This window comes from Lithobates pipiens, unplaced genomic scaffold (genome assembly GCF_037356315.1).
Source record: "Lithobates pipiens isolate NorthernLeopardFrog02 unplaced genomic scaffold, aLitPip1_a1.2 Scaffold_18, whole genome shotgun sequence".
Classification (NCBI taxonomy): Eukaryota; Metazoa; Chordata; class Amphibia; order Anura; family Ranidae; genus Lithobates; species Lithobates pipiens.
Window position 1 is genome coordinate 511,793,296 of NW_027507758.1, and position 25,062 is coordinate 511,818,357.

A 25,062-nucleotide genomic window follows, 5' to 3' on the forward strand; every position below is an offset into this window, starting at 1 on the left:
ATATATATATATATATATATATATAATATATTATTATTTTTAATGAAAAAATATATATATATATAGTCCTGCAACATCTGTCATAGATGCTTCTCATATATACTTTTTATTGCAACAAAAAAAAAGAAAGCTGTAAAACATCAGTTTAAAAATGTGCACTGTTATGTAAAAACACCGGAGTGTACTCAGAGACATATGGGGCCTCTCACTGCTGACCTTCTAATAATACAAGTTCTTTGGGGTTTTTTTTTATCAGTCACTAGCCCTAAACAAGTATGAAGATTAGAAAGTTTGAAAGAAGTTGGAAATTCATGACCTGCATACAGTGTTTTTAGGGCAGGGCCTCAGAATGTATTGAATCGGTTTGATTGGTATGATAGTTCAGATGTAGAGATCAGCAGTGGAAGCCCCATATATTCACGAAAAATGTACTAAAAAAAACAAAACCCTGTACCCCAAGTACATGTTATTTCCCTGTATGTAGTAAAATAGTGCAGTCATGGTTATGGAAGAAATGATATAACTAAGTGGTACCATAAGCAGGTATCCAGTAGGGATGACCAGATCAGTAAGCTACACCTCAAGGAATCGGGAACCAAATCAAGTGTGATTAAACAAAGTTTTATTAACATAAATAACACCCTTCCAACACCAACAAACTATAAATGATGCAAAAGTAAATAATGAATGTGATACTGCAGCAAACCCAGAACAACAACCCAACTAATACATGTTTTGCACAAAGTGGGGGTGGGGGGAAGGGTACAGGACACTTGGATACTAGGTGCAGGATACAGGGTACAGGAAGGCTTCAGAAAGGCAATCTGTGACTCCCCAAAATGTTGGCTTGATGAAACGATCTGATTTGACCTCTTTTGAAATGGATAACTACCATGTCCGTGGTTATATTGGCATATCTGTGTGGAACACCAAGATGTTTTGGATTGAGTGCTGGTACAGAGAGAGAGAGAATATGGTGATGGCGACATGGCTCATGTCAAACAGAGACATGGGGGTATGAGGGGATTTGGCCATGCACTGTACCTGGTCATTCTGCACAATTGCATTGTAAAGTGCCTGGTAGCAGACGGGGGTACCTGGAGCCCATCAGAAAAGTTATGCCATTCCCATTCTTTAATTCTAGTGTTAAGGGCAATATGTAAATTTAATATACATTTTAGCACCACAATCTAGTGGTTAACATTTCAACTTTTCAGCAGCTGGGTCCTCCATTTGAGTCCTGGCCAGGACACTCTCTTGATATAGTTTGCATGTTCTCCCTCTGCTTGCGTGGGTTTCCTTCGGGTACTCTGGTTTACTCTCACACTCAAAGGATGTGCTGGTAGATTGCCTCCTGTCTAAAATGTGCCCTAGTTATAGATTAAACGTAAAATTTACCCTAGGAGCCTCAAGTTACTTGTATCTGCTCTGTATGGTCACATGTTCTCCCTCTACTCTCCTTCCCGATCTAAGGGAGTACAGTGGGAGGGGCTGAGATTCCCCTTTAACATATGCAAGCTAGCAAAGGTAGGACACCTAACCCATGTGGCAGAGCTGGGCAAAGAAGCTGTTTAGTATTATAATTTTTAAAAAACTCATACACTATACTCAATATGTTCCTAAAACAGAGGGGATACAAGTAAATGGAATATGTTATTTTACAGCCACAAGAAAATAGATGCAGGAGGGGAGGGACGGAGAGGAGACCAGCTCAGAGCAGACTACAGAAATGACAGGCAGGGAGGGGAGATCCAGAGGAGAAAGCAGGATGCCCACGCTATCATGGATCAGCAGCCATGATGAATGTGGTCAGGTTATAGAGGGGAACACAGGAACAGGCAGGGTCAATGAGGTATGTACAACATGTATTGGGACAAATGACACTCCAAAAGCATTGTGCTGTATATGATGCTTGAAAGAAATTGGAGCTTTAGACCCCTTTCACAATGAGGTGCTTTACAGGCACTACAGCTCTAAAAATAGCACCTATAAAGAATCTCTCCTGTCTCTCCAGTGTGAAAGCCCAAGGGCTTTCACATTGGAGCGGTGCTCTGGCAGGGCACTAAAAAATAGTCGTGCTAGCCGCATCTTTGGAGCAGTGTATACACCGCTCCTGCCCATTGAACTGAATGGATACCGCTACCAAACTGACAGCAAACCACTGTTGCAGCGGCGCTTTGTGGGTCATTTTAACCCTTTTTTGGCCACTAGCGGGGGGGTTAAAACCGCCCCCGCTAGCGGGCAAAAACCCCTGCAAAAATGCCGGTAAAGCGTCCCTAAAAATATTGGCGCTTTACCGCCGACGTCCCAGTGTGAAAGGGGCCTTAGGGAACTTTAGGGCTTTATATAATTATATGTTCACATAATCATACTAGCATTATAAATTTAAGGGTGACAGTGTTCCAATGTTAAAGTAAATATATTACTCTTTATCTATTTCTGAAAAACTTCACATGGATACATTTTAAGTACAATTCCATCAAATGATTTTTGTTCAAATGAATAGGATTTTTTTTTATGTCTGGAAGCCTGCTCTAACCTCCTAGCACCTAGTTTAATGACAAACCGTATGTGTCTTATGTGGCAGGATTTGCAGGCTTAACGTACATCACCTCTTTAGGTTTGGCTATGCAAGGCTTTAGGTAGAGTATTTTCAGGCAGCGCAGCGGTTAAGCCGCTGCCTGGGTTTTCACAGCAAGGTAGACGAGCTGAAATAGAGGAACAGCAAAGTGACAGCACTGCCTGGGAACATTTGATAAGAGCCACACTTGCAATTACTTGTAGACACCTGCACCTGGAATGTGCACGCTGCCCTGACTCTAGAAATAAGCTGGTGTCTAGACATAGCCGGTGGCTTTGTGACTTCTGACCGCTGAACGCATCGCTCACCAGAAATCTCAGGAGTAGGGCACATCGGGGGGTTATTTTCTCTTGAAGGGCATGTGTGCAGTAACTATGGGTTACCAAATTTCTTTTAGCTTTGATCAACTGCCAGTTAGACAGTAAAAACAGTGCCTTTTATTAAAAACAGTTGCATTTTTGCACATGATTGGTGTTGTTTTATGACACCCATGTTAGTCAAAGCTCTTTGAAGTGTCAGTTTTTGTCACCCGCGACTTTGCTTATGTTTGTGCTGCAACAAAGAGTTTATTTCTAGCATTGCCTGCAATTAGAAATTTTTTGATATTAAAAGTTCCTGAACTCTGTATACTTCCAGGATGAATGGACCTTTTAATATAGGATCCCGAATAATTCACAAATGCCATCTTATTTAACCACTTTCAGACCGGACCAATTTGCTGGTCAAAGACCAGACCACTTTTTGCAATTTGGCACTGCGTCGCTTTAACTGACAATTGCGCGGTCGTGCGACGTGGCTCCCAAACAAAATTGACGTCCTTTTTTTTTCCCACAAATAGAGCTTTCTTTTGGTGGTATTTGATCACCTCTACGGTTTTTATTTTTTTCGCTATAAACAAAAATAGAGCGACAATTTTGAAAAAAAACGCATTATTTTTTACTTTTTGTTATAATAAATATCGCCCAAAAATATATTAAAAAACATTTTTTTCCCTCAGTTTAGGCCGATACGTATTCTTCTACATATTTTTGGTAAAAAAATCGCAATAAGCAATTATTGATTGGTTTGCGCAAAAGTTATAGCGTTTACAAAATAGGGATAGTTTTATAGCATTTTTATTAATAATTTTTTATTATTTTTTTTTTTACTAGTAATGGCGGCGATCAGCGATTTTTATTGTGACTGCGACATTGTGGGGGACCCATCGGACATTTTTGACACATTTTTGGGACCATTGTCATTTATACAGTAATCACTGCTATATAAATGCAGTGATTCCTGTGTAAATGACACTGGCAGTGAAGGGGTTACCAGTGGGTGGCAGTGTAGGGGTTAAGTGTTCCTAGGGGCGTGTTACTAACTGTGGGGGGGTTGGGCTTTCATTTAGTGAACACTGATCTCTGCTCCAATCACATGCAGCAGAGATCAGCGTCACTAGTTGCTAGGCAGAATGGAGAAATGTTGTTTACAACGGCACTTCTCCATTCGGCCGCTCTGTGAGACGATCGCGGGGATGCCCGCGGCGATCGAGTCCGCGGGTCCCGCGACCGGACTCACGGGGGTCCCGATGGCAGGGCGGCAAATTTAAAGGGACGTACATGTACGCCCATTTGCCTGCCCGTGCCATTCTGTCGACGTACATCGTCGTGCGCTGGTCGGCAAGTGGTTAACAGACAAGTTTAAAGAACATTAATGCCCCGTACACATGATCGGACTTTCCGACAACAAAACCGTGGAATTTTGTTCGAAGGTTGTTGGCTCCAACTTGTCTTGCATACACACGGTCACACAAATGTTGGCCAACAATTACGAATGTACTAGATGTATGATGAGCCAATAAAAAGAAAGTTCAATAGTCGTGATCCACCCTTTAGGCTCCTTCTGCTAATGTTGTGTTTGGTGAGCATGGTTTTCGAGCATGCGTCTTTGTACTTTGGACACACATTTGCTGATGGAAAATTTGAGAACATGCTAGCCAACATTTGTTGGCGGAAAGTCTGACAACAAATGTCCGATGGAGCATGCACAAGCTCACATCCAACATTTGTTGTTGTAAAATCCAATCGTGCATACGGGGCATAACAGAACAGCATGTGAACCTCCTAAAATGGCTGGGGGTAGCTGAAGTCCACCATTTTGTTCACTTTAATTTTGTTTTTGAGCTGCCACAGATAAGGTATGTTTGGTATTGTGGCTGGATTTCTGCAAATGTTAATACAAAGGTATGCTGTAAAACAATGGTTCTCAAGTCCCCCCAACGGGCCAAGATTTGGAAGTTTCCCTTGGATAAAATGGCTTTTATCAATACCATGTCATTGATATTGATTTAAGGTAGCTGTGCAAAGTCAAGAAAAACCTGAAAACATGACCAGTTGTGGGTATTTGAGGACTGAGGTTGAGAACCACTGCTGTACAATATGCCATTAAACAGGTAATAAAGATGGATGACTGTTGAGGACTTGTAGGATTTTCTCGTAGCCAATTGGCTGTACCACTGTGACCATTCCCTGTTGGAAAGCAGTCCTAGAAGAGATGGGTAGTTCATTATACTATGAGGTGGAACAGTGGTGTACTTGCAGCAAATCACAGCCTGCCAGGTCGCAGCAAAGGCAATCCATTTGATAGATGTGTGGCTACATACTATGTATTCCAGTGTGGTGTGCGGCCATGTTTCTATGGATGGTATGAGTGAAGGCTTGTGAGAAATGCTTATCTTTGGTGTGCATGTCCTAGAAAGGCCACAGAGCCCAGAACTAGATGAACGTCTGATCCAAAGTATATGGCTGGTTTTATTTTGGTTTTTGGAAGGCTGTTTGATGGAACCTCAATTAGTACTTAAATTAGTAGCCATTGCAGTGGCAGCTGGTTCTAAATATTTGGGGGGGGGGGTAGGGGGTAGACTGAGGGGAGATGTGATCATCACCGCAAGCAACCCCCCCCCCCCCCCCCCCCCACGCTCTCAGAAAGTCTGCATGCATGTGACAGTGGACCTAAGGCATGAGAGGGAACTGGGCTGTGGTGCTTTACCTGGTCCCGCTGATGCAGTGGAGAGAGCTGTGGGTCCGAGCAGGAAGAAGAGGCCGTGGACACTGGGCAGCATCTTGGCACCTTCCTCATGCTGCCCGGGATCGCTGACAAAATAAGATTTCAGGGCTCCCGAGCGGTATGCAACAGCTCAGGTGAGCTGTGAGAAGGCTCTCCAGCGGCTGGGCATGCCATAGCGGGTGTGCAGAGGCAAAGTCCCTCTGTTAAAGTGCCAAAAGTCCAGGTGGAAACGGAAGCTTACCAGAGATGCAACCTCTTGCTTGCATGTCCAAGCCACGCCCCATGTAAAATGGCAAATATTAATTTGCTTCTGTCACACAATTGGCAGAGCACTGCGCCCCAAGCCCACTTTTTTCTTTTTTTTTTTTTTTTAAGCCAATTAGAGCCTCAGGCTCTAATCATGCTTCAAAAAAAAAAAATCCCATTAAAATCCATGTGTCTGACACCCTGCATCTAGATTAGGGGATGAACGCATGGAGTAGGAGAGCGGCTCCCCGTATTAAAGGGCCACTACTGTTTAGTTGCCTGTTGGTCATGAACTATTGACATTAATTCTTTGAGTCGCTTTATCTAGACTACTGTAGACTTTATCTAAACGTTCACACTAGGGCACCTTTTACATATGCCAGATCCATTTTTCTCAGCAGGTCCATGTCTGCTCCACGTATGCAGAGCAGACACAGGCTGCTCTGCTCTATGAGCAGTCAAAAGTAAAGGGATTGGCTGTCCACTTACACCCAACTGCCCTCCGTTCTGGTCCACCCAGATGGATGGGAACGGATCCCCTTACATGTGTTTTTGCCTGCTTGGATTGGAGGTAGGCGGGTGCTACATTGAGGAGAATAGAGGGTTCAGTCGGGGTCTTCCTTAAAAATGGACAGGCAGATCCGATGGGATCGCTTGTGTGAAAGGGGCCTAACTTCACCTGCTGCAAGTTTATTCAAGGTCTGTGACTAAAAGTATTGAAACCAGAGACAGATATGAAAATTATTTTGGATGTGTGTGATTTAAAGGAATATACTGTGGTACACTTTTAAAATACAGTAAAACCTTGCTTTGAAAGCGTTTTGCAAGACAAGCTAATTTTTTTAATTAATTTTGACTTGATATACAAGCAATGTCTTGATAGTAGCGTCACAGCTGAGTATAAAAGAGGTGCCTCTATGTGTAGCAATACAATTACATTTAATGAAGGTACAACAATTAGAAACTCATAGTTGATGATTAAAACAGGCACATCTAAGTATGCAGGCATCTTGGGTAAAGCTGTCCACATAAACTATCCTCCTCACCACCATGGACGTCGTCCCTTCCATGCTGCGCCCTATGAGTGGTTTAAGCCTTGGGTAATCTTCACGATCACGATTGCAGACGGCCTTACCCTGGATGCCTGCATACTTAGATGTGCCTCTTTTAATCAGCACCCATGTGAGTTGCTAAACGTTGTACCTTCATTATATGTAACCATATTGCTACACTTAGAGGCGCCTCTCTTCTCTTTTATACTCTGTAGCTCCTGCTGGATTTTGCTTCTAATCCCCTTGCGGAGGCTTCTATTTTTGGAGGGACATTTTATGGCTATACAACCTATCACATTGCTATAATCTTTTTATATAGAGTAGACTATAAACTGAAGGACTTATGAATAAATGGTTTTGGAACGAATCATCTGAGTTTCCTTTATTTCTTATGGGGAAATTCGCTTTGATATACAAGTGCTTTGGATTACAAGCATGCTTCCGAAACAAATTATACTCGCAGTCCAAGGTTTTACTGTATATTAGTTCCTCCAATATATCCATTTAAACTTTGCAACTTTAGAAATATAATGTCTTATCTCTTTGACGAGCATTGAGAGCTGTCACCCAGGCCAGTGTAAACGTTGCTTTTACGTTCAGCCTTCTGCTGCAAGTTTATTTATTTTTTTAGAGAGTTTCATGTTTTTCGTGCAGAAAACAAGGGAAGTATTGGGGTTTGCTTTAGCCCCAGTTGACCCTGGTGCGCCTTTGGATGTGACTTGCAACACACGGGGGTTGATTAACTTTAGAGTGCAAAATCTGGTGCAACTCTACATAGAAATCAAACAGCTTCCAGTTTTTGTTTTTTTTTCTTTTAAGAAGCTGATTGGCTACAATACATAGCTGTACCAGATTTTAAACGCTCCAGTTTTAGTAAAGAAACCCCAAAGTCACATAAGTGAAATCACATTATGTTCAATGGTTGCAGTTCCAAACGATGTAACTCAAGACACTGCGGCTTTGAAAAAGGTTCCTGCACTACTTTGATGTTATTCAAGTGCAATTTCAGCCCCATAGACTTCTATATTAACTCAAAGAAGTAACATTAGCATTAGATACAGCAGGTAAAATAAGTATTCAACATGTCACCATTTTTCTAGGTAAATATATATTAGTTAAAGGGGTTGTAAACCCTCGTGTTTTTTTCACCTTAATGCATCCTATGTATTAAGGTGAAAAAACTTCTGGCAGCGACCAGCCCCCCCTCCATTTTACTGCTATTGCTTTACCTCTCTGGACGGGGTCCTGGCTCTTCATTGGATAGATTGATAGCAGTGCAGCCATTGGTTCCCGCTGCTGTCAATCAAATCCAATGACGCAGGAGGCGGGGCTGAGTCCGGCATTCATGTCTGTGGACGCCAAATGCTGGACTCGGGAGCATGCCCAGAAGGTAATCCCCCAGGAGAGCGCTTCTCCTAGGGGGTTATTTGATCCGGGAGGAGCTGCCGAGGGACCCCAGAAGAGGGGGGTCGGGGTCACTCTGTGCAAAACAATCTGCCCAGTGGAGGTATGACATGTTTGTTATTTTAAATAAAAAAAAAACAAAGGTTTACAATCACTTTAAGGTGCTATTGATGTGAAATGTTCACCACATGTTGCTAACAACCCATGCATACAAAGAAACCATAACAAATATGTTTAGAAATTAAGTTACAGTACATGTAATAAAATGAAATGACACAAGGAAGAAGAATTGAACGTGCTAACTGAAACGTATCTATTACGTCGTACAAAATTCTTTGTTGATAATGACCGCTTCAAGATGCCTCCTGTATGGAGAAACTAGTCGCATGCATTGCTCAGGTGTGATTTTGGCCCATTCTTCCACACAGTCTTTAAATCTGGAAGGTTCCGTGGGTCTCTTACGAGCTTTTGATCTTTAGTTCTTTTCATAGATTTTCTATTGGATTCAAGTCAGGTGATTGGCTGGGCCATTGTAGCAGCTGTATTTCTTTCTTTTGAAACCAATTGAGAGTTTCCTTAGCTTTGTGTTTGAGATCATTGTCTTGCTGAAATGTCCACCCTTGTTTCCTCTTCATCATTCTGGTAGACAGCAGATTTTTATCAAGAATGTCTTGGTAAATTTTTCCATTCATCCCACTTTCAATGATATGAAGTTTGCCAGCACTGTATGCTGAAAATCAGCCCCACACCATGATTTTCCCATCTCCAAACTTCACTATTGGTATGGTGCTTTTGGGGTGGCGTGCCATTTGACCTCTAAACATGGTGTGTATTACGGCATCCAAAGAGTTCAATTTTGTTCTCGTCTGACCAGACTTTATTCTCCCAGTATTTCTCAAGCTTGTCTAAATCTGGTGCAGCAAACTTTAACATGCCTTTTCTTCAGCAATGGAGTCTTGTGTGGTGAGCGTGCATACAGACCGTGGTGGTTGAGTGAATTGCTTATTGTTTTCTTCGAACAATTGTACTGGCTTATTCCAGGTCTTTCTGAAGCTCTCTACAAGTGGTCCTTCGCCTCTTGGACAACTCTTCTGATAATTCTTTTCACTCCTCTGTTATAAATCTTGCGAGTATCACCTGGTCGTGCCTCGTTTATGGTGAAATTATGTTCTTTGCACTTCCAGAGTATGGCCCCAACAGTGCTCACTAGAAAATTCAGAAATTTAGAAATCCTTCTGTAACCAATGCCAACAGTAAGGTTGCAAAAGTCTTGAGAGAGCTGTTTGCTTTTTATCCATCATGAGATGTTTCTTGTGTGACACCTTGGTAATGAGACCCCTTTTTTGGAGGCCATCAATTGAGGTTGAACCAGCTGATATTAATTTGCACTGACAAGGGGCAGGGTTGCTTTCTAATTACTGATAGATTTCAGCTGGAGTCTTGGCTTTCCATTACTTTTTTGAATCTCAATTTCTTCATGTGCTCAATACTTTTTCCCTGTGCCATTCCATTTTATTACACATAACTTCATTTCTGAACAAATTTGTTTTGGTTTCTTTGTATGTATGGATTGCATGGGTTGTTACCGATGTGGTGAACCATTCATGTCAATAGCACCTTTAGAAATATATTTACCTAGAAAAATGGTGACGTGTTCAATACTTTACCCGCTGTAAGATTTACATTTTTAACCTTCACCTCTCCTCCCAGGCCATCTTTGCTGCCTAAAAACACAAGCACATTCCTATCAGACCTAAACATAGCAGAAACGTGCGTTCCCACTCTGGGTTTTTTTCACCAGACTTTTTCCCATAAATGCTCGTCACGCATCAAGCAACCTATTCACTTGAATCGGTTGCCCTTTGTAGGACAAACACCCCAAAGTAGTTCAGCAATTTTTTCGGTCATGGAGTGTTGCATATTTTCAGTGTGCATGTTGGCATGTTTGTAGTGCAGCATTTTGTAGCGTGGCAAAACACATGTCTGCTAACTGTGATTAGGGTGTCATGTCACTTTAGTATCTTGATTTTTCACCTGTACTTTAATGCACTTTATACTTTTTTCAAGAGATTTTGCACTTTCATATTAGATTTATTTACTAATTTAGCTGATGAGTTGTTGGATAAATCACTTTTTAATACTCATGCGATTTTAAGGCTATGGCCGCATTAAGTATCACTTTGTTTGTTATTCAGATTTTCCTCACAGAATTTATTTATAATTTTTCTGGTAAATTATAGAGATTTCTAACACGGTTAAAAATATATTAGATAAAATTACACTTACCATAATCATGTCTGAATCGCAATAGGTCAATCCATGCGACTGTATACAATTTTGGCAGAGGTCACTTGTTTCTTTCTTGTACTGAACTAAAGTTAGTGGGTTCTAAAGGATTGTACTGTGGTTTTCATTTGATAAGGAGCGAATATCTTCATGTGGTAGTAATTGGATATATGAGACTACTAGTTGTGAGATAGGTTGGTGTGTTATTGGACCTGCTGGCATTTTTTTGAGTTTTTCCTCTAAAATACATTTCTTTTTAAGTGTTTATAATTATTATTTTTTCCGATAAAAGGTAGCGCCAGATACCCCAGTTGTTAAGTCATTAATAATTAGTCTACCAACACATCTGCGTGCATGGCAACCCACACAGAAAATGCGTTTTGGAAATGTGCTGTGAACGCTCATCATGCCGTGCATTTTGGAAACGAGCAGCGAAGGATTTCTGTGCGGGTTGCCCCACATTCAGAAATGCACAGACATCAATGCAGCCTAGTTCTTAATGACACCCCAATTTTGGTTAGCATGCCATTAGAGCAAACAAGCACATTTGTAGCTCCTTTACAAAACGTGCAGCAAAACCCTAATTTTCTGTTCAGGTTGCCACACGTTCGAAAGATGCGCAGATGTGAATGCATGGCAATGCAAGCACAATGTGTGTTTCCAGTGCGTTTCCTAAACACGCAGAAAAGCGTGTATTTTCTGTGTGGGCTGCCGTGTGTTTGGAAACATGCAGATGTGAAGCCAGCCTATTCATGACACCTCAATCATCGGTGGCAGACGTGCGATAAAACGCACATTGAAAAAGCGCTTAACGCTCCATTAGCAAAGAGGTTCTTGAGCTACTTTGTGTCGTTTGTCACGCGTGGGGCGTGACATATGTTTACGTGTTAACACGTAAAAAATGCAAGTGGGAGCGCACATTTCCATTATGCTCAGGTGTGAATGGAATGTGTTTGGGATGAGAGTGTTTAGGCAGCAAGGATGAACCTGGGAGAAGAGGTGAGGGTTAAAAAGAAAACTCTTATCATCAAAGTCGCATAGAGAATCTCATCTAAGGATGATGCAGTTTCTGCGAGTAAAGTCACATTGAAGTCTCAAGCAAGTCACATTGGTCATCCCATGAAAATCGTATTAGTGTGAACCCAGCCTTGGATTGCATTCTGCTACTTTTGTGGTATGCTAAAATGTATTAAAAACTGCAACGTATGTTATGCTGCTCCACCTTCCTGTTTGGGTTCAGCGGCTTAAATCTCAGGAGCTATAATAGGTTATTTCTACAACCCATTGTCTATTTAGATGGGAGATTCTTCCACTGCTTTTTTGAGTTTTTTTTCTGTTGGGCCTCATTTACATAGATCTGCATTCACATAGCAGTGCTGAGAATCATGGAAATGGTGATGTGGTTATGTGTTTTATTTTGCAAAGAATCTTGCATGTAGCCATTTTGAAACATTAACATCTGAAGTTAATTTTAAATCCATGGCATGCAAAAAAAACTTAAAAATACCTATTTATTCCCGCATTTTTACTTTTTACTGAGGGCCAGTTCACGCCATAGAAATGCAGTCCGGATACTTTTCTGTAAGCGTGTTTTTTTACTTTGGTGCATTCCAGTGCATTTTCCCCCCTTCCTTTATTTTTTCTTTACCTTTAAATAAGAACGTGCGTTCCGGTGAGTTTTTTATATGTTTTACCGCATTCCAGTGCAGTTCAGAAAAAATCCAGCATGTTCTACTTTTTCTTTTTTTCTGGAACTGGAACGCACTGGTGTGAACTATGACATTAAAAAACATATAACCTACCACCCATGCTTTTTTTATGCAGAAAAAAAATAAAATGCACTGGACTGCATGTGGTGTGCACTGGCCCTGAGAGAGTTATGGATGCTGCCCATTGAAAATGAATGGGCGTGATCAAGTGACACCTTGCCCATTCAGTGACAGTGGCCTTACCAGAATTCCCTTAGCGCTCTGACCCCGCCAGTGACAATAGTCTCTGCTTCTGAATATGAGGGGTAGCATGTGACCTCCACCCATGTGCTCAGGTCTAGCAGCCAATCACTTAGGCTCAAGCACTGTCACATGTGCGGAGGAGTGATGTCACAACTTTCCTTAGTGGAAGACATCTTGGATTTCAGTGCAAGGGAGCTAGTAAGGTAAGAATAACTTAAGCCTCTTACACACGATTAGATTACGGACGAACGATCGTCTATTTGTTTTGTTTTTTTGCGTGCTAATCTCATATAGAAAATGAAGAGGTTGCTAAACTTAAGAAAATTCTCGTACGACAGAATAAAAATTCAGAAGTGATGTAGTGTATTGTATTTGTATTTTCGGAAGACAACTGTACTGATTAAAAGAAAAATTTTCGTGCTTGTCCCATCAGATAATTAAGCATAAATTGTCGTGATCGGCTCTCGAAAGCTATGTACGAACGATCAGATTATCTTACGATCGCTTCTAAAGCTGTATTTTTTTTTTTCATTTGGTTTTCTGATCGTGTGTACCAGGCTTCAGGGTGAGGTACATAAGATAATGAATCCAATGAAGTAGTAAGTCAGCCAGGCAACTAGCATTTTCAAAAGAACAGTTCAGTGGTGGCCACTTCCATTTTTTCTTAGATATTCAAACAAGGGCTTAGTGATCATTGTTGACATGGCACTGGCTTATACACCAGTCATCCAGAACGTTATGCCCACTCACCTAATATTGGTTGTGGCCCCCTTTTGCTAAAACAGCCTTGACCCATCGAGGCATGGACACCGAAGTAACATCCACGTGAATGGCAGGACCCAAGGTTTCCCAGCAGAGCATTGCCTAAAGCATCACACTGCCTCGGCCAAACTTGCCTTCTTATACCGCATCCTGGTGCCATCTCTTCCCCAGGAAAGTGACGCACACTCACCTGACCATACTGACCACACTCACCTGACCATCTGCATGATGTAAAAGAAAACATGATTCGTCGGACCAGACCATCTCCTTCCGTTGCTCTATAATCCAGTTCTGATGTTCATGTGACAATTGTAGAAGCTTTTGGCTGTGGACATTGGTCACCATGGGCTTCACAGCCCTATATACAACAAACTGCAATGCCCAGTTTTTTCTGTTTTCACATCAACATCATAGACAACATGTTCACTTGCTACCTAATATATCCCACCAATTTTCAGATGCTATTTTAACGAGACATTCCCTTTTACTTGTCAGTGGTCATAATGTTATGGCTAATTGGTGTATATGCGCATATATATTTATATATATATATATATATATATATATATACATATACATATACATATACACCAATCGTCAGGGAACATTACCAAGGCAGGCAAAAAACACATTTTTTTTTGTTTTTGTTTACAGATGATTTTTATTAGGGGTATTAAAAGAAATCAGTACTGATGTCATGAGGTCAAAATGCTAAAATTTTCACTCGTCTAGAATCGCTATTATGTGACTGTTTCTGTTCTAGAAGGAAATCTATAGATAAAAAGAAAGAGGAGGTGTAAACTAAAAGCTTACCGCTTGCATTATTTATTGCTATTATTAATGGGAATACAATTAAAAAAAAAAAAAAAAAAGCAATCTGCATTGCATTGTAACCATTGAAATATTGAAAATAATTTCTTGTCCTAAGAGCTTGCAGTCTACGGAGTGGGCAGAGCGTAGGGAATGTGTACGCAGATCGATGGGCTTGCATGATGCTCTGTAATCTCATGCACCAGTTCACTGCTGGTCCCCTCAGCCCTGAGAAGATTAGTGAGCCTCTTTGATCTCGTAACATTGGCAGATGCTTAGCTCTATGTAGGCTGCCAGCTACAGAACAATAAGGGGATGTAGTTGAGCTCAGCGCTTTCTCCTGGGCTTCACGCTGCCAAAAGCTGACAACTATATGGCTCAGACGCCCCCATCTCTGTCTGCATTGGCATTACAATCATTCACAAATACCACCAGCACATCCTGTTTTCGCTCCTGCAATAATGATGAGCCTCTAATATCATCCGGTGCACCCATCCTATGTGCATGCTAATGGTTTTATGACACTGAATTTTTGTCATTGTAATTAGCATGTCTGCTAGGAAACTGGAAAGGTTGCTGGCTTTTCTGCATGGCTGCATTATTTATGCAGACTTCTAATCCGTGAACTATGTGAGCTTGTCCCTTAGTGAACAGAAAAAAAAATAGCTTTTTTTTTTTTTTTGTCTTGACTTGCAGCCTAGAGAGTATTAAAAATTCTAGCCTGAAACCCAGCAGTGTTAACAAGGGGGATCTTTTAAATCAGAATTCATAGGAGCAGTGATTGATGGCTAGAAAGAACCTCTAATTTATTTGTGCACATTCACGCGCTGATCTTATTTTGCAGCTTCTGTTCAGCTGTGGAGGTCACGTCTGGGCCGGGTGATGTACTCCATGGCAAACTGTCTGCTAATGATGAAGGTACGTGGGCGGCAGCAAACTGCAGAGCTACCGTATATACAGGAGAAGAATGCCGAGCCAGCTTCTAATGCCGTCTGGCAGCATACGCACAAAGGAAACTCTTTCAGTTGGATTTTCTCCTTCTATTTGTATGATGCAACTTGTAGGACAAAGATGAAATATGCTGTATTGTTTGTTGGTTATAGGAGCTACATGTTCATACCAGAAAATACTACCAGTTTCTTCCCCTAAACTATCAAGGATAGACACGGGGAGGTAGTCAAAAGATCTGAGTGTCGCACATTGGAGCATGGTTGAACACGAATGTTTGATGTGCTGAGCAGGCTCCCATGGCGTTGACCTTATCTCAGATGGAGTTGCAATCAGTGGAGAAAATCTATTCTGTATGATCAGTTTAATCAGTTGACTAGAGAGTATCTGCAGATGTCACAAAATGCCCATATGATCATTCCGTGATATAACGGTAATTGTCTAAGTTGGTGGATGATCATCTCACGTCTTATGTTATTTTCACATACCAAATTAGACTTACAGCTGAAATACAAGGGTCTGGAGGATATTAGTTATGAGGAAAGGTTGCGAGCACTGAACTTATTCACGGAAGGGAGTTTAACAAGACACATGGCCGCTCATTAGAATTAGAAGAAAAGAGGTTTCACCTTAGACTGGGGGAATCTAGGCTGGAAAAGGACCTGGGGGTCCTAGTAGATGATTGGCTTAGCAATGGCATGTAATGCCAAGTTGCTGCTAACAAATCAAACAGAATATTGGCATGTATTAAAAAAGGGATCAACTCTAGAGATAAAATTATAATTCTCCCGCTCTACAAGATTTTGGTCCAGCCGCACCTGGAGAAAGCTGTCCAGTTCTGGGCACCAGTCCTCAGGAAGGATGTACTGGAAATGGCGCGAGTACAAAGAAGGGCAACAAAGCTAATAAAGGGTCTGGAGGATATTAGTTATGAGGAAAGGTTGCGAGCACTGAACTTATTCTCTCTGGAGAAGAGACGCTTGAGAGGGGATATGATTTCAATTTACAAATACCCTACTGGTGACCCCACAATAGGGATAGAACTTTTTCCCGGAAGGGTTTAACAAGACACATGGCCACTCATTAAAATTAGAAGAAAAGAGGTTTAACCTTAAACTACGTAGAGGGTTCTTTAGGCTGGATTCACACCTATGCATTTTTAGTGCATTTTGCAGATTTGCACTACAGAACATGTTCCATAGGAAACCATGATAAATGGACTGTAGTGCAAATCTGCAAAATGCAAAAAAGCACTAAAACTGCATAGGTGTGAATCAGGCCTTACTGTAAGAGCGGCGAGGATGTGGAATCACCTTCCACAGGTGGTGGTTTCAGCGGGGAGCATCAATGGTTTCAAAAAACTATTAGATAAGCACCTGAATGACCACAACATACAGGGATATACAAGGTATTACTGACATATAATCACACACATAGGTTGGACTTGTGTCTTTTTTCAACCTCACCTACTATGTAACAGGAAAGTATAAAAGACACAAATGAATGCAGCTTCATATTAATGCATCACCATTGGTGCAAGTATCTAAATTTCACCTGGTGTCAGCCTCATGTAGTCCCTGTATAGTAAAGCCCAGACTGGAGAGAGTGAAGTAGTGCCAGACGCCAATCAGTTGTGCTACAGTGTTCATGTGCCAACAAGTGACAGAGATTGGCTACTGTTAAACCTGTAAATGTTGCTTAAAGGGTGTAGCATGTAACATGTTCAGCATCTGGCCCTTTGCCCCCCGATTTACCCCCCCCCCCCTTGTGACAGCAAGCTGGGGATCTTCTCTCCGCACTCGCTGTCACAATTCAAAGAAAGCATGGCAAGCGAGGCTCCACCCGCATGGCCGTGTCATTGATTCACAGATCCCTGTGAATCAGTGAACTACAAGTACCAACAGCCTTTGCGGCTGACAGCTTGTAGTTCTCAATGAACTAACAGGGTGCTGATGAGCACTCTGGTTAGTTTATGGAGCTTCCTGTCATTCAGTAACTGCTTGCTTGTATTAGAGGTACAGCCAGAAAGCTACACAGACAGTCTGCAGGAGCCTGGCATTGCACCCACAATCTGCTCATTGCGGGTGCAATGCTTTACATGCTCCTAACAAAAATAAAAAATGCACTTTTTTTTTTTTTTACCTGCAAAAAAAGTGCATTTATTTATTTTGCTAAAGTGAACTTATCCTTTTAGCTGCAGCTGAGAAAAATGTAGATCTGGCCTGTCAGACGGGGCTGTGCTGTGTGATTGGGCTTAGTAATGTTAGACCTGAATGTATAAAACTGCTTATCTGTTGGTAAGTTAAAAAGCTCCAATTTATGTACCGTATTTCCTCTGTGTGTCTAGCTGTTTTGAGTCTTAAAGTGCTTGTAAAGCTCTGCATTTTATTGTTTTAAAATAACAAACATGTTGAGTGTGTGTAAAACCCCTTGCTGTCAGGTCCATTCATTGTACAGATCTGGCAGTGAAAGGGCTAAAATGTCTTTCAAAGGTAAGTTCATTCAAAGGCTAGTTTAGCTACTTGTATATGCATGACAGGAGTACCTTCAAAGAACTGTTGGGGATGCCATCTCCACTCATTGTTTACATTATTGCTTATTCAGTATTTGTTCATCAGTTGATTTTCTGATTTTGACCTGATCATGCGTTTGCATATCCAAATGTTCTCTGATACAGCCCTCAATCTCCTTCCCTGCAGCCTCAGATGCACAGAATGAATGGATAGAAATAGCTCTGTTCATTTACAAAGTAAAACATAGTAAACGGAGTTCATGATCGTTATGGATCACTGACTCTATTCATTCAGACACGGAAGGCTCTGGTAAATGAGACATTTACCGGCCTCTTTCCCACTCTCCCATCCGCTGCTGCGTGGAGATGGGAGGGGGCAGAGCTGCAGGGGATGAGGAGGAGCCAGGAGAGAGCACAGGGGACAGCAGAAAGAAGCCATATAGGAGGAACAGCGGGGAAGGATGCATGTAGAGGAACTGATCTCTCAATTTTCCTCCTGCAGCCGCTGAATGCCCACTTCTCCTCCTCTCCCTCCCACAGGCATTCAGCGGCTGCAGGAGGAAAATGGAACCTGGGGCCCGGTCGCAATTGCGACCCCTGTAGGTACGTACCTGCCTGCCGGTAACAGAAGTCACGAGTCGGATATCGGTCATCGTTTCACGTAGCCTTGGCACTGTACTGTATTTATTTATGACAGGGACTTGTATAGCGCCGTCAATTTATGCAGCCCTTTACATATATAGTGTACGTTCACATCCGTCCCTGACCTCATGGAGCTTACAATCTAAGATCCTTAAATAACATTCACATATACACAAACTAGGGCCAATTTAGATAGGAGCCAATTAAACTACCAGCATGTCTGTGGAGTGTGGGAGGAAATCTGGGTACCCAGAGGAAACTCACACAGACACAGGGAAAACATGCAAACTCCAGCCAGGTAGTACTGTGGTTAGAATTTGAACTGACAGATTGTATTGTGACGTGTTGAGAAATTGTAAAAGGAAAGTTCAAGGCAGAGACTCCCACTCATCACCAAACCACTGCTTTTAGAAAACGTCCTTTAATATTTGTACATTTTAGAGAAAACAGTTTATACTTTTTTTTGCTGTGTGTTTGAGTTAAAAAAGAAGAAAAAAGTATTAATTTGACTAATTATTTCTGACTGGTTAATTGGCAGGCAACCTCCTTTGATTCCTTACCAAGATTGTCAACATATGCAGTCATCGTACACGTCTTGTTTTAGCTCCATACACATACATGTGTGTATTTGGAGTTTGCAAAGGGTGTTTAGAAAAACTCTGGACTGGAGTTGCTTTGATCACACACCAAAAGTTCTTCATAGTCCTAACAGTTGTACCTAGAGATGAACATATTAATTCTAGGTAATCCTACTTTGTTGAAATCTCATTTACTGTATCCCAGATCTACAATTCTTTTAAAACGCTCCCTCAGTTCTTTCACAACCTTTTAGACTCCATTCACACCTAGGCAATTATAGCGCGAGCAGAATCCAGCGATTCTGTCATCACAGCGGGACGCTTTTGCGATGACATTATCTCTCAATGGCACCCCAAATACAGAGTGATTTTGCCACACTTGTCGGGCAAACAAAAGTGTGCAGCGCAATTACTTTTTTGGGGCTACATGCATTCCACGATTTTATTTGCATGATTTTTCCACGATTCGTTGAGCGACCAGCGTGGTGAAATCGCTCTGCGTTTGCTGTGCCATTGAGAGATAATGTCATCGCAAATGTGTCCTGCGTTTTGCCATGATAGTGGAATCGCAGGCAGTATGGTGGTGATTCCGTCCGCTATTCAAATCGCTTAAGTGTGAATGGAGGCTGACAGTATATATAGGGCAGTCTTCCAGAATGGTGGTTAATTCTCTCAAAATGCCATTTGGACTTCTAAACCACCAGACTAGACCTTGTGGACACACTGCATTTCCACCTAAGCAGAGAGTTTGAGTGTTTTTAGAAGTGTTTTTACAGCTTCAGACGTTTTTGTTTAGCCAATAGAAAGGACGAACTGCATCCAATTCGCATGACATGTGAATCAAACTGGCTTTCTATGGAGTGTGTTGACACATGTGCAGTGCAAATTCGCTCCAATTTTTTTTTTTTTTAAGCACTAAGGTGCGGTTCAGATGCGAGTTCCTGGCTTTTTGTCTTCTGTGGGAACGCATCTGAATCTCACATTGGATCAGTTTTGAACATGAATTTGATACAGAAAAAAAAAAAAAAAAAACGTGTGGGGCTTTCAAGTCTGGAACGAATTTTCAGAGGAACCCCATTCCAAAATGTAAAAAACAATAACTGCGTGGGTCCCCCACAAATTCCATACCAGCCCATCATCCAAACGGAGTGGGGAGGAAGCACCCCCACTCCTAAACCATACCAGGCCACATGCCCTCAACATGGGGGTTGCTTTGGCAGGGGCACACTGCACCCTCTCCACCCCAAAGCACATTGTCCCCATATTGATGGGGACAAGGGTCTTTTCCCCACAAGCCCTGGCGATAGTTGTGGGGGTCTGCGGGTTTAAGGCTTATCGTAATTTTGTACCCCTACTCATTTACCAAAAAAAGTCAAAAAAATAAAAACTGACACAGTTTTTGACAATTCCTTTATTACAAAAAATAATGTCCCCCGGTGTAGATCCATCGTTGGTCACGAGGCTCAACACCACCGCCGACCTGGGATCTGGGGGGCCAGAGTTGTTGAGGCCCTTGTCCCAATCATGGAGACAAGATGCTTTGAGGTGGTGGGGCCTCACATCATTCTTTTCATAATATATTTATTTCCAGCAATGTTGGTTTTTTTTTCTTTTCTTTTTTTTTACATTCGGCTGACAGCTGAGGAGTCATCTGTTGTTAAGGATGCGGCAACCAGCTTCCCGACCCGCTCCTTAACAACCAGCTAATGTTAAAGATGCTGGTGGCCGCCGGCTCCGAAATTTTGCATCTGTACCAAATCTAATCACAGCTGGAACAATTGCTTAGAAAAATCGCATCTGACATGTATGAACCTCGCCTAAAGGCAACCTTTCTATTCCCAAAGTATTGTGCAATTTCCTAGTCTGCTCCATCAGCTGTTTAAACAGCACAATTACATCGACTTTCACAGAAAGGGTAGAGAAGGCTATGAAGTTAGAGAGGAAGTAAACCCTGATGAGTTTACTTCCGCTTTCATTCCCTGTAAAGGCAAAGCATAATGGACTACTATGCATCGCATAGTAGCTCATTATGTGTGACTTACCTGACACAGGAGCCAGCGAAGTCACCGCTGTCCCCTGTAGTTCCGAGCGTCTATCTTCTTGGTGGGTCTCCGTGGGTCTCGCTGCTCCGGCGCTGTGATTCACCGGAGCAGCGATGACGTCACTCCCGCGCATGCGCACGGGAGCCGAGACTCGCGGCATTGCCGTCATCGACGATGCCCCGCTTAGTGCGCTTGCGCGCCGCTGTCTACGGCGCATGCGCCGTAGACAGCAGTGCCTATTTTCGGGCAAATATCTCCTAAACCGTATAGGTTTGGGAGATATTTCTTGGGCCTACAGGTAAGCCTTAATCTAGGCTTACCTGTAGGTCAAAGTGGTTTGTAAGGGTTTACAACCACTTTAAGCTCCTGTAAGGCTCCATGCACACTGGGCTTAAAAAAAAAATGCCAGTTCCCCTGGCAGAAAAAAACGCTTATATAGAGCATTTTTGTACACAGTTTAGGTGTGTTTTCTGCCAGAAAGCTCCAGTCAGAAACGCAAACCAGAAAGTTTTTTTTTTCTCCTGCCTCTAAACACTGAGCTCAAAATATGCCTGCAATTGTCCTAATGTGCATGGACACATTGTTATTATTATTATTCTACAGGATTTATATAGTGGCAGCAATTTACGCAGCGCTTTACAATATAAAAGGAGACAATACAGTTACAATACAATACAATAAAATACAAGAGGATTAAGAGGGCCCTGCTCAGAAGAGCTTACAATCTAATAGGGTGGGGCAGGTGGTACAAAAGGTTAAACTGTGGGGAATGAGTTGATGGAAGTGATAGGAGATTAGTTGGAGACATGATAGGCTTCCCTGAAGAGATGAGTTTTCAGGGATGGCCTGAAGGTAGCCAGAGTAGGGGATAGCCAGACCAGTGGAGGTAGCGAGTTCCAGAGGATGGGAGAGGCTTTAGAAAAATCCTAGAGACAAGCTTGGGAGGAGGAGACAAGAGAGCTTGAGAGTAGGAGGTCTTGAGAAGAGAGCGGAAGGGACGATTTGGGTGATATTTGGAGACGAGGGTGATGTAGCTCTGGGCAGAGTTGTGAATGACTTTCTATGTTGTGGTTAGTATTTTGAATTTCATTCGCTGGGTGATTGGAGCCAGTGTAGGGATTGGAGGAGAGGGTTGGCAGAAACTGAGCGGTTGGTAAGGTGGATAAGTGTGGCAGCAGCATTCATGATAGACTGAAGAGGGGATAGCCTATGGAGAGGCAGGCCAATGAGAAGGGAGTTGCAATAGTCAAGGCAAGAGATAACAAGGGAGTGAATGAGGAGCTTGGTGGTTTCATTTGTTAAAAACGGGCAATTTTAGAGATGTTACGGAGGTGACACATAGGATAACATTGAGCTGCTTCTACAGTCAGTAAGTCTGTTGTTTTTCAAAAGCACAAGCTCTCCAACAGACTGTATCAGTTTACATGGATGATGGAAACCATTTAACACTAACAGGGGTGCTTTAAAATTATCAGCTTTTATTCATGTAAAACCTTCATCCCAAAACGCCAATAACTTTTCTGTAACTGATTATAAAATGTGAGCTGGCGTTTGGCATCAATGTGTTAGTTTATTAAAATCTGCTAATGCATTTCACTCTTCCCTCGCCCATCCCCCCCCCCCACCCCCCAAATTGACAATGCTGCTGTGCCTCTTGTTCTCTATTGAGCTCTCTTTAACAAAAGTCCATTCATTGGTCAGGAAGTCCCCTTATAGTCATTATTTTAGTGTATTGCTAACTTCAGGGTTAATCTATATGACTGCTGTGTACAAGCTTGTAAACAGTATAGTGTGAAATGTCCATAACTGTGCTGATGCTTAATGTTCTTCCCACTAAGGGGGGCCACTTGGAGTTAGTGAATGAGGATTGCCATTTCAACATAAGCCAATCAAATCAATTTAGTACGGTCTATGATACTTTTTTTATTTTTTATTTTTATTGCCCTGACATTTGGGGGCCCATTCACACCAATTGTGGTTTGGGAAATGCGATTTTCCCGCACTGCATGGAAATGTGCTGCCCTTGTTAGACACGTGTGGGTGCCATTAATTGTTGATGATACCCCAAACTTATCTGACAAACATGCATGTTGCGGCCACCAAACCAAATGGTACCACAGTACCATGCAGTTTGGTGTGCCGCATTTTTAAAAGTTGCACCTGCTGTACTTTTTAGGCAGCCTATTGACATTAATTGGTTTCAAAAAGTAGCTGTGCAGGAACGCATTAGTATGTGCGCATGTTCCAGTGTGAACTGGACCTCAGTTTTTCTGGACAAGCTTTGGAGGTGTACTCTCTTCATCTAATGTCCAAGAATTACCTTGAATGAAGGGGGTACAATTTGACTGTTGGTGCAAATAAAAAAAAGTATCCTGGACAGTACTCAACTTTTTGTCGCAAATGTTTTAATGCGGCTACAATCACTACAAGCAACATAAGTCAATGAGAGAGTTTGTAAAGCTTCTCAAGTACAGAGCCATATGGGATGATTCTTTAAAAAAGAGAACGTTTAAATTCATACATCTTCTATGCGTTGGAGCAGTCTAAACTGACCACCTTGCAGCTTCTCTCCTACAGTGGGATCTTTACATTTTCCCACTTCCCATAGTCTTTAGAAGGGTCTTCTTCTCTGTTAATTTCTTTTTTTTTTTTCCCTTTGTTCACTTTGCAGAGAATGCAGTAGAATGAGCGACTCTTTTCCTGCAGTAGCAGAGTCTGCTACCTGGTGTAGATGCGCCAATCTTGCCACTCCCTATAAACTGAAAAATGTTTGGGTTATTTGACCTTCTAAAGTGGACCTAATATCCCAAAACCAAGATAATAGGTGCAGCCCAAGGCTCCCTTGGGTCCTCTTGAATATCACATCGGTTGGAGTGCAGGCAAGGACAGGAGCTCATCCATGCTCCAAATGTCAAATAGGAAAAAAGCAATAGTCTTATGGGGCCGCATATCGCTTAATAGCCCTGTAAGTGGATGTGTGACAGCCTCAGCTCGGGCTCCAACCAGGCCACATCCCCCAGGTTGGAGCCCATGCTGAGGCTGTCACACATCCACTTACAGGGCTATGCATAGATGTGCAGCTCATGGGACTTTTGCTTTTCTTCCCATGGGACCTAGTATTAGATTCATTTTTCAAACTGCATGCCAAGTATTGTGTAACACATAGTGGCATTATTTATCTCTCATATACATCCCTGAAAATGTCTCCATTCCAGAAGGATGGAGCCATGTTGTTTCAGGCATCATTGAGGATCAGCATCTACATCTAGGCTGAGATGCAGGCTCAGATGTAAAGCCTAGGTCCTGTGTATTTTTTGGCTGTATTCAAACATGTTGGGACCTGTTTACTAAAGAAGTTGAGAAGCTTCACAGTATGTAGTAGTTTCTGGAAGGCACTGTAGAGTAGTGTGTATGTGGCATACATACACAAGTTCATGAAAACCCTGCTGTATTTTCATTGTCAGTACCAACACACGCAAAAAACGTAGTTATTTATGACACCGTCTGGCGTATTGTTGAGATCAAATTCATTAAAAAAAATACTGTAATATTGATAAGGAAAGTAGAGGTAAATAAGACTCCTTCCATGTAGGAGTAGATCGTTCATTGTGTAGAATGTGAAATGATCACATTATCTTTGAGGCAATTCAGCTACAATTTATTTTTCTTTAATATAAGAATTCAAGGCATGGTATATTTTTATGTAATTGCATTGGTCCACCTTTAACCAATGTAACTATGTATATACTATATCTGGCTGATCACCCTGGAAGCTGGAAATCACTGACCTAGACACCGCTTCTCCAGTGATCTCCACTGGGTATCATGCCAAATGGCCGGCCTGCTGTATTGTAAACACAAGAGGTCGGTCGGTAAGTACGAGCACCATTCACAGAATGCTTTGCACTTTCTGAGTAAATGTAAAGCATTCTGTGATTGGATGAGGTGTAGATTGGTCAGTAAAAAGATACAATGCCTGGGGTTCTTCTTTAAGTTCCTCTGATATTTGATACATTTCCTTCACTCTCCCCACTTCTCCATATATCTTATCTGTCTGTAAAACTCTTTACAGGAGAGATGCGCAACAGTTCTGGCAAATTCATATCCACTTTACTGGCGTGTTCATGAATCTGCCGCAAGTTCAGTCATTTGTTGCACTACCGATTTCTAATGAGTATCTAGGACACTGTATTAATTGCAGA

General features: G+C 42.0%; 1 protein-coding gene across 1 annotated transcript in view; it reads left to right on the forward strand.

Annotated features, from left to right (window-relative positions):
• Positions 1–25,062, forward strand: part of TRAPPC12 (trafficking protein particle complex subunit 12) — a 201,709-nt gene that overhangs the window by 117,287 nt on the left and 59,360 nt on the right. Inside the window, exon 8 of the mRNA XM_077488729.1 lies at positions 14,983–15,056. Within this exon, the coding sequence (XP_077344855.1) occupies positions 14,983–15,056 (74 nt within the window). The remainder of the gene's footprint in view (positions 1–14,982; positions 15,057–25,062) is intronic.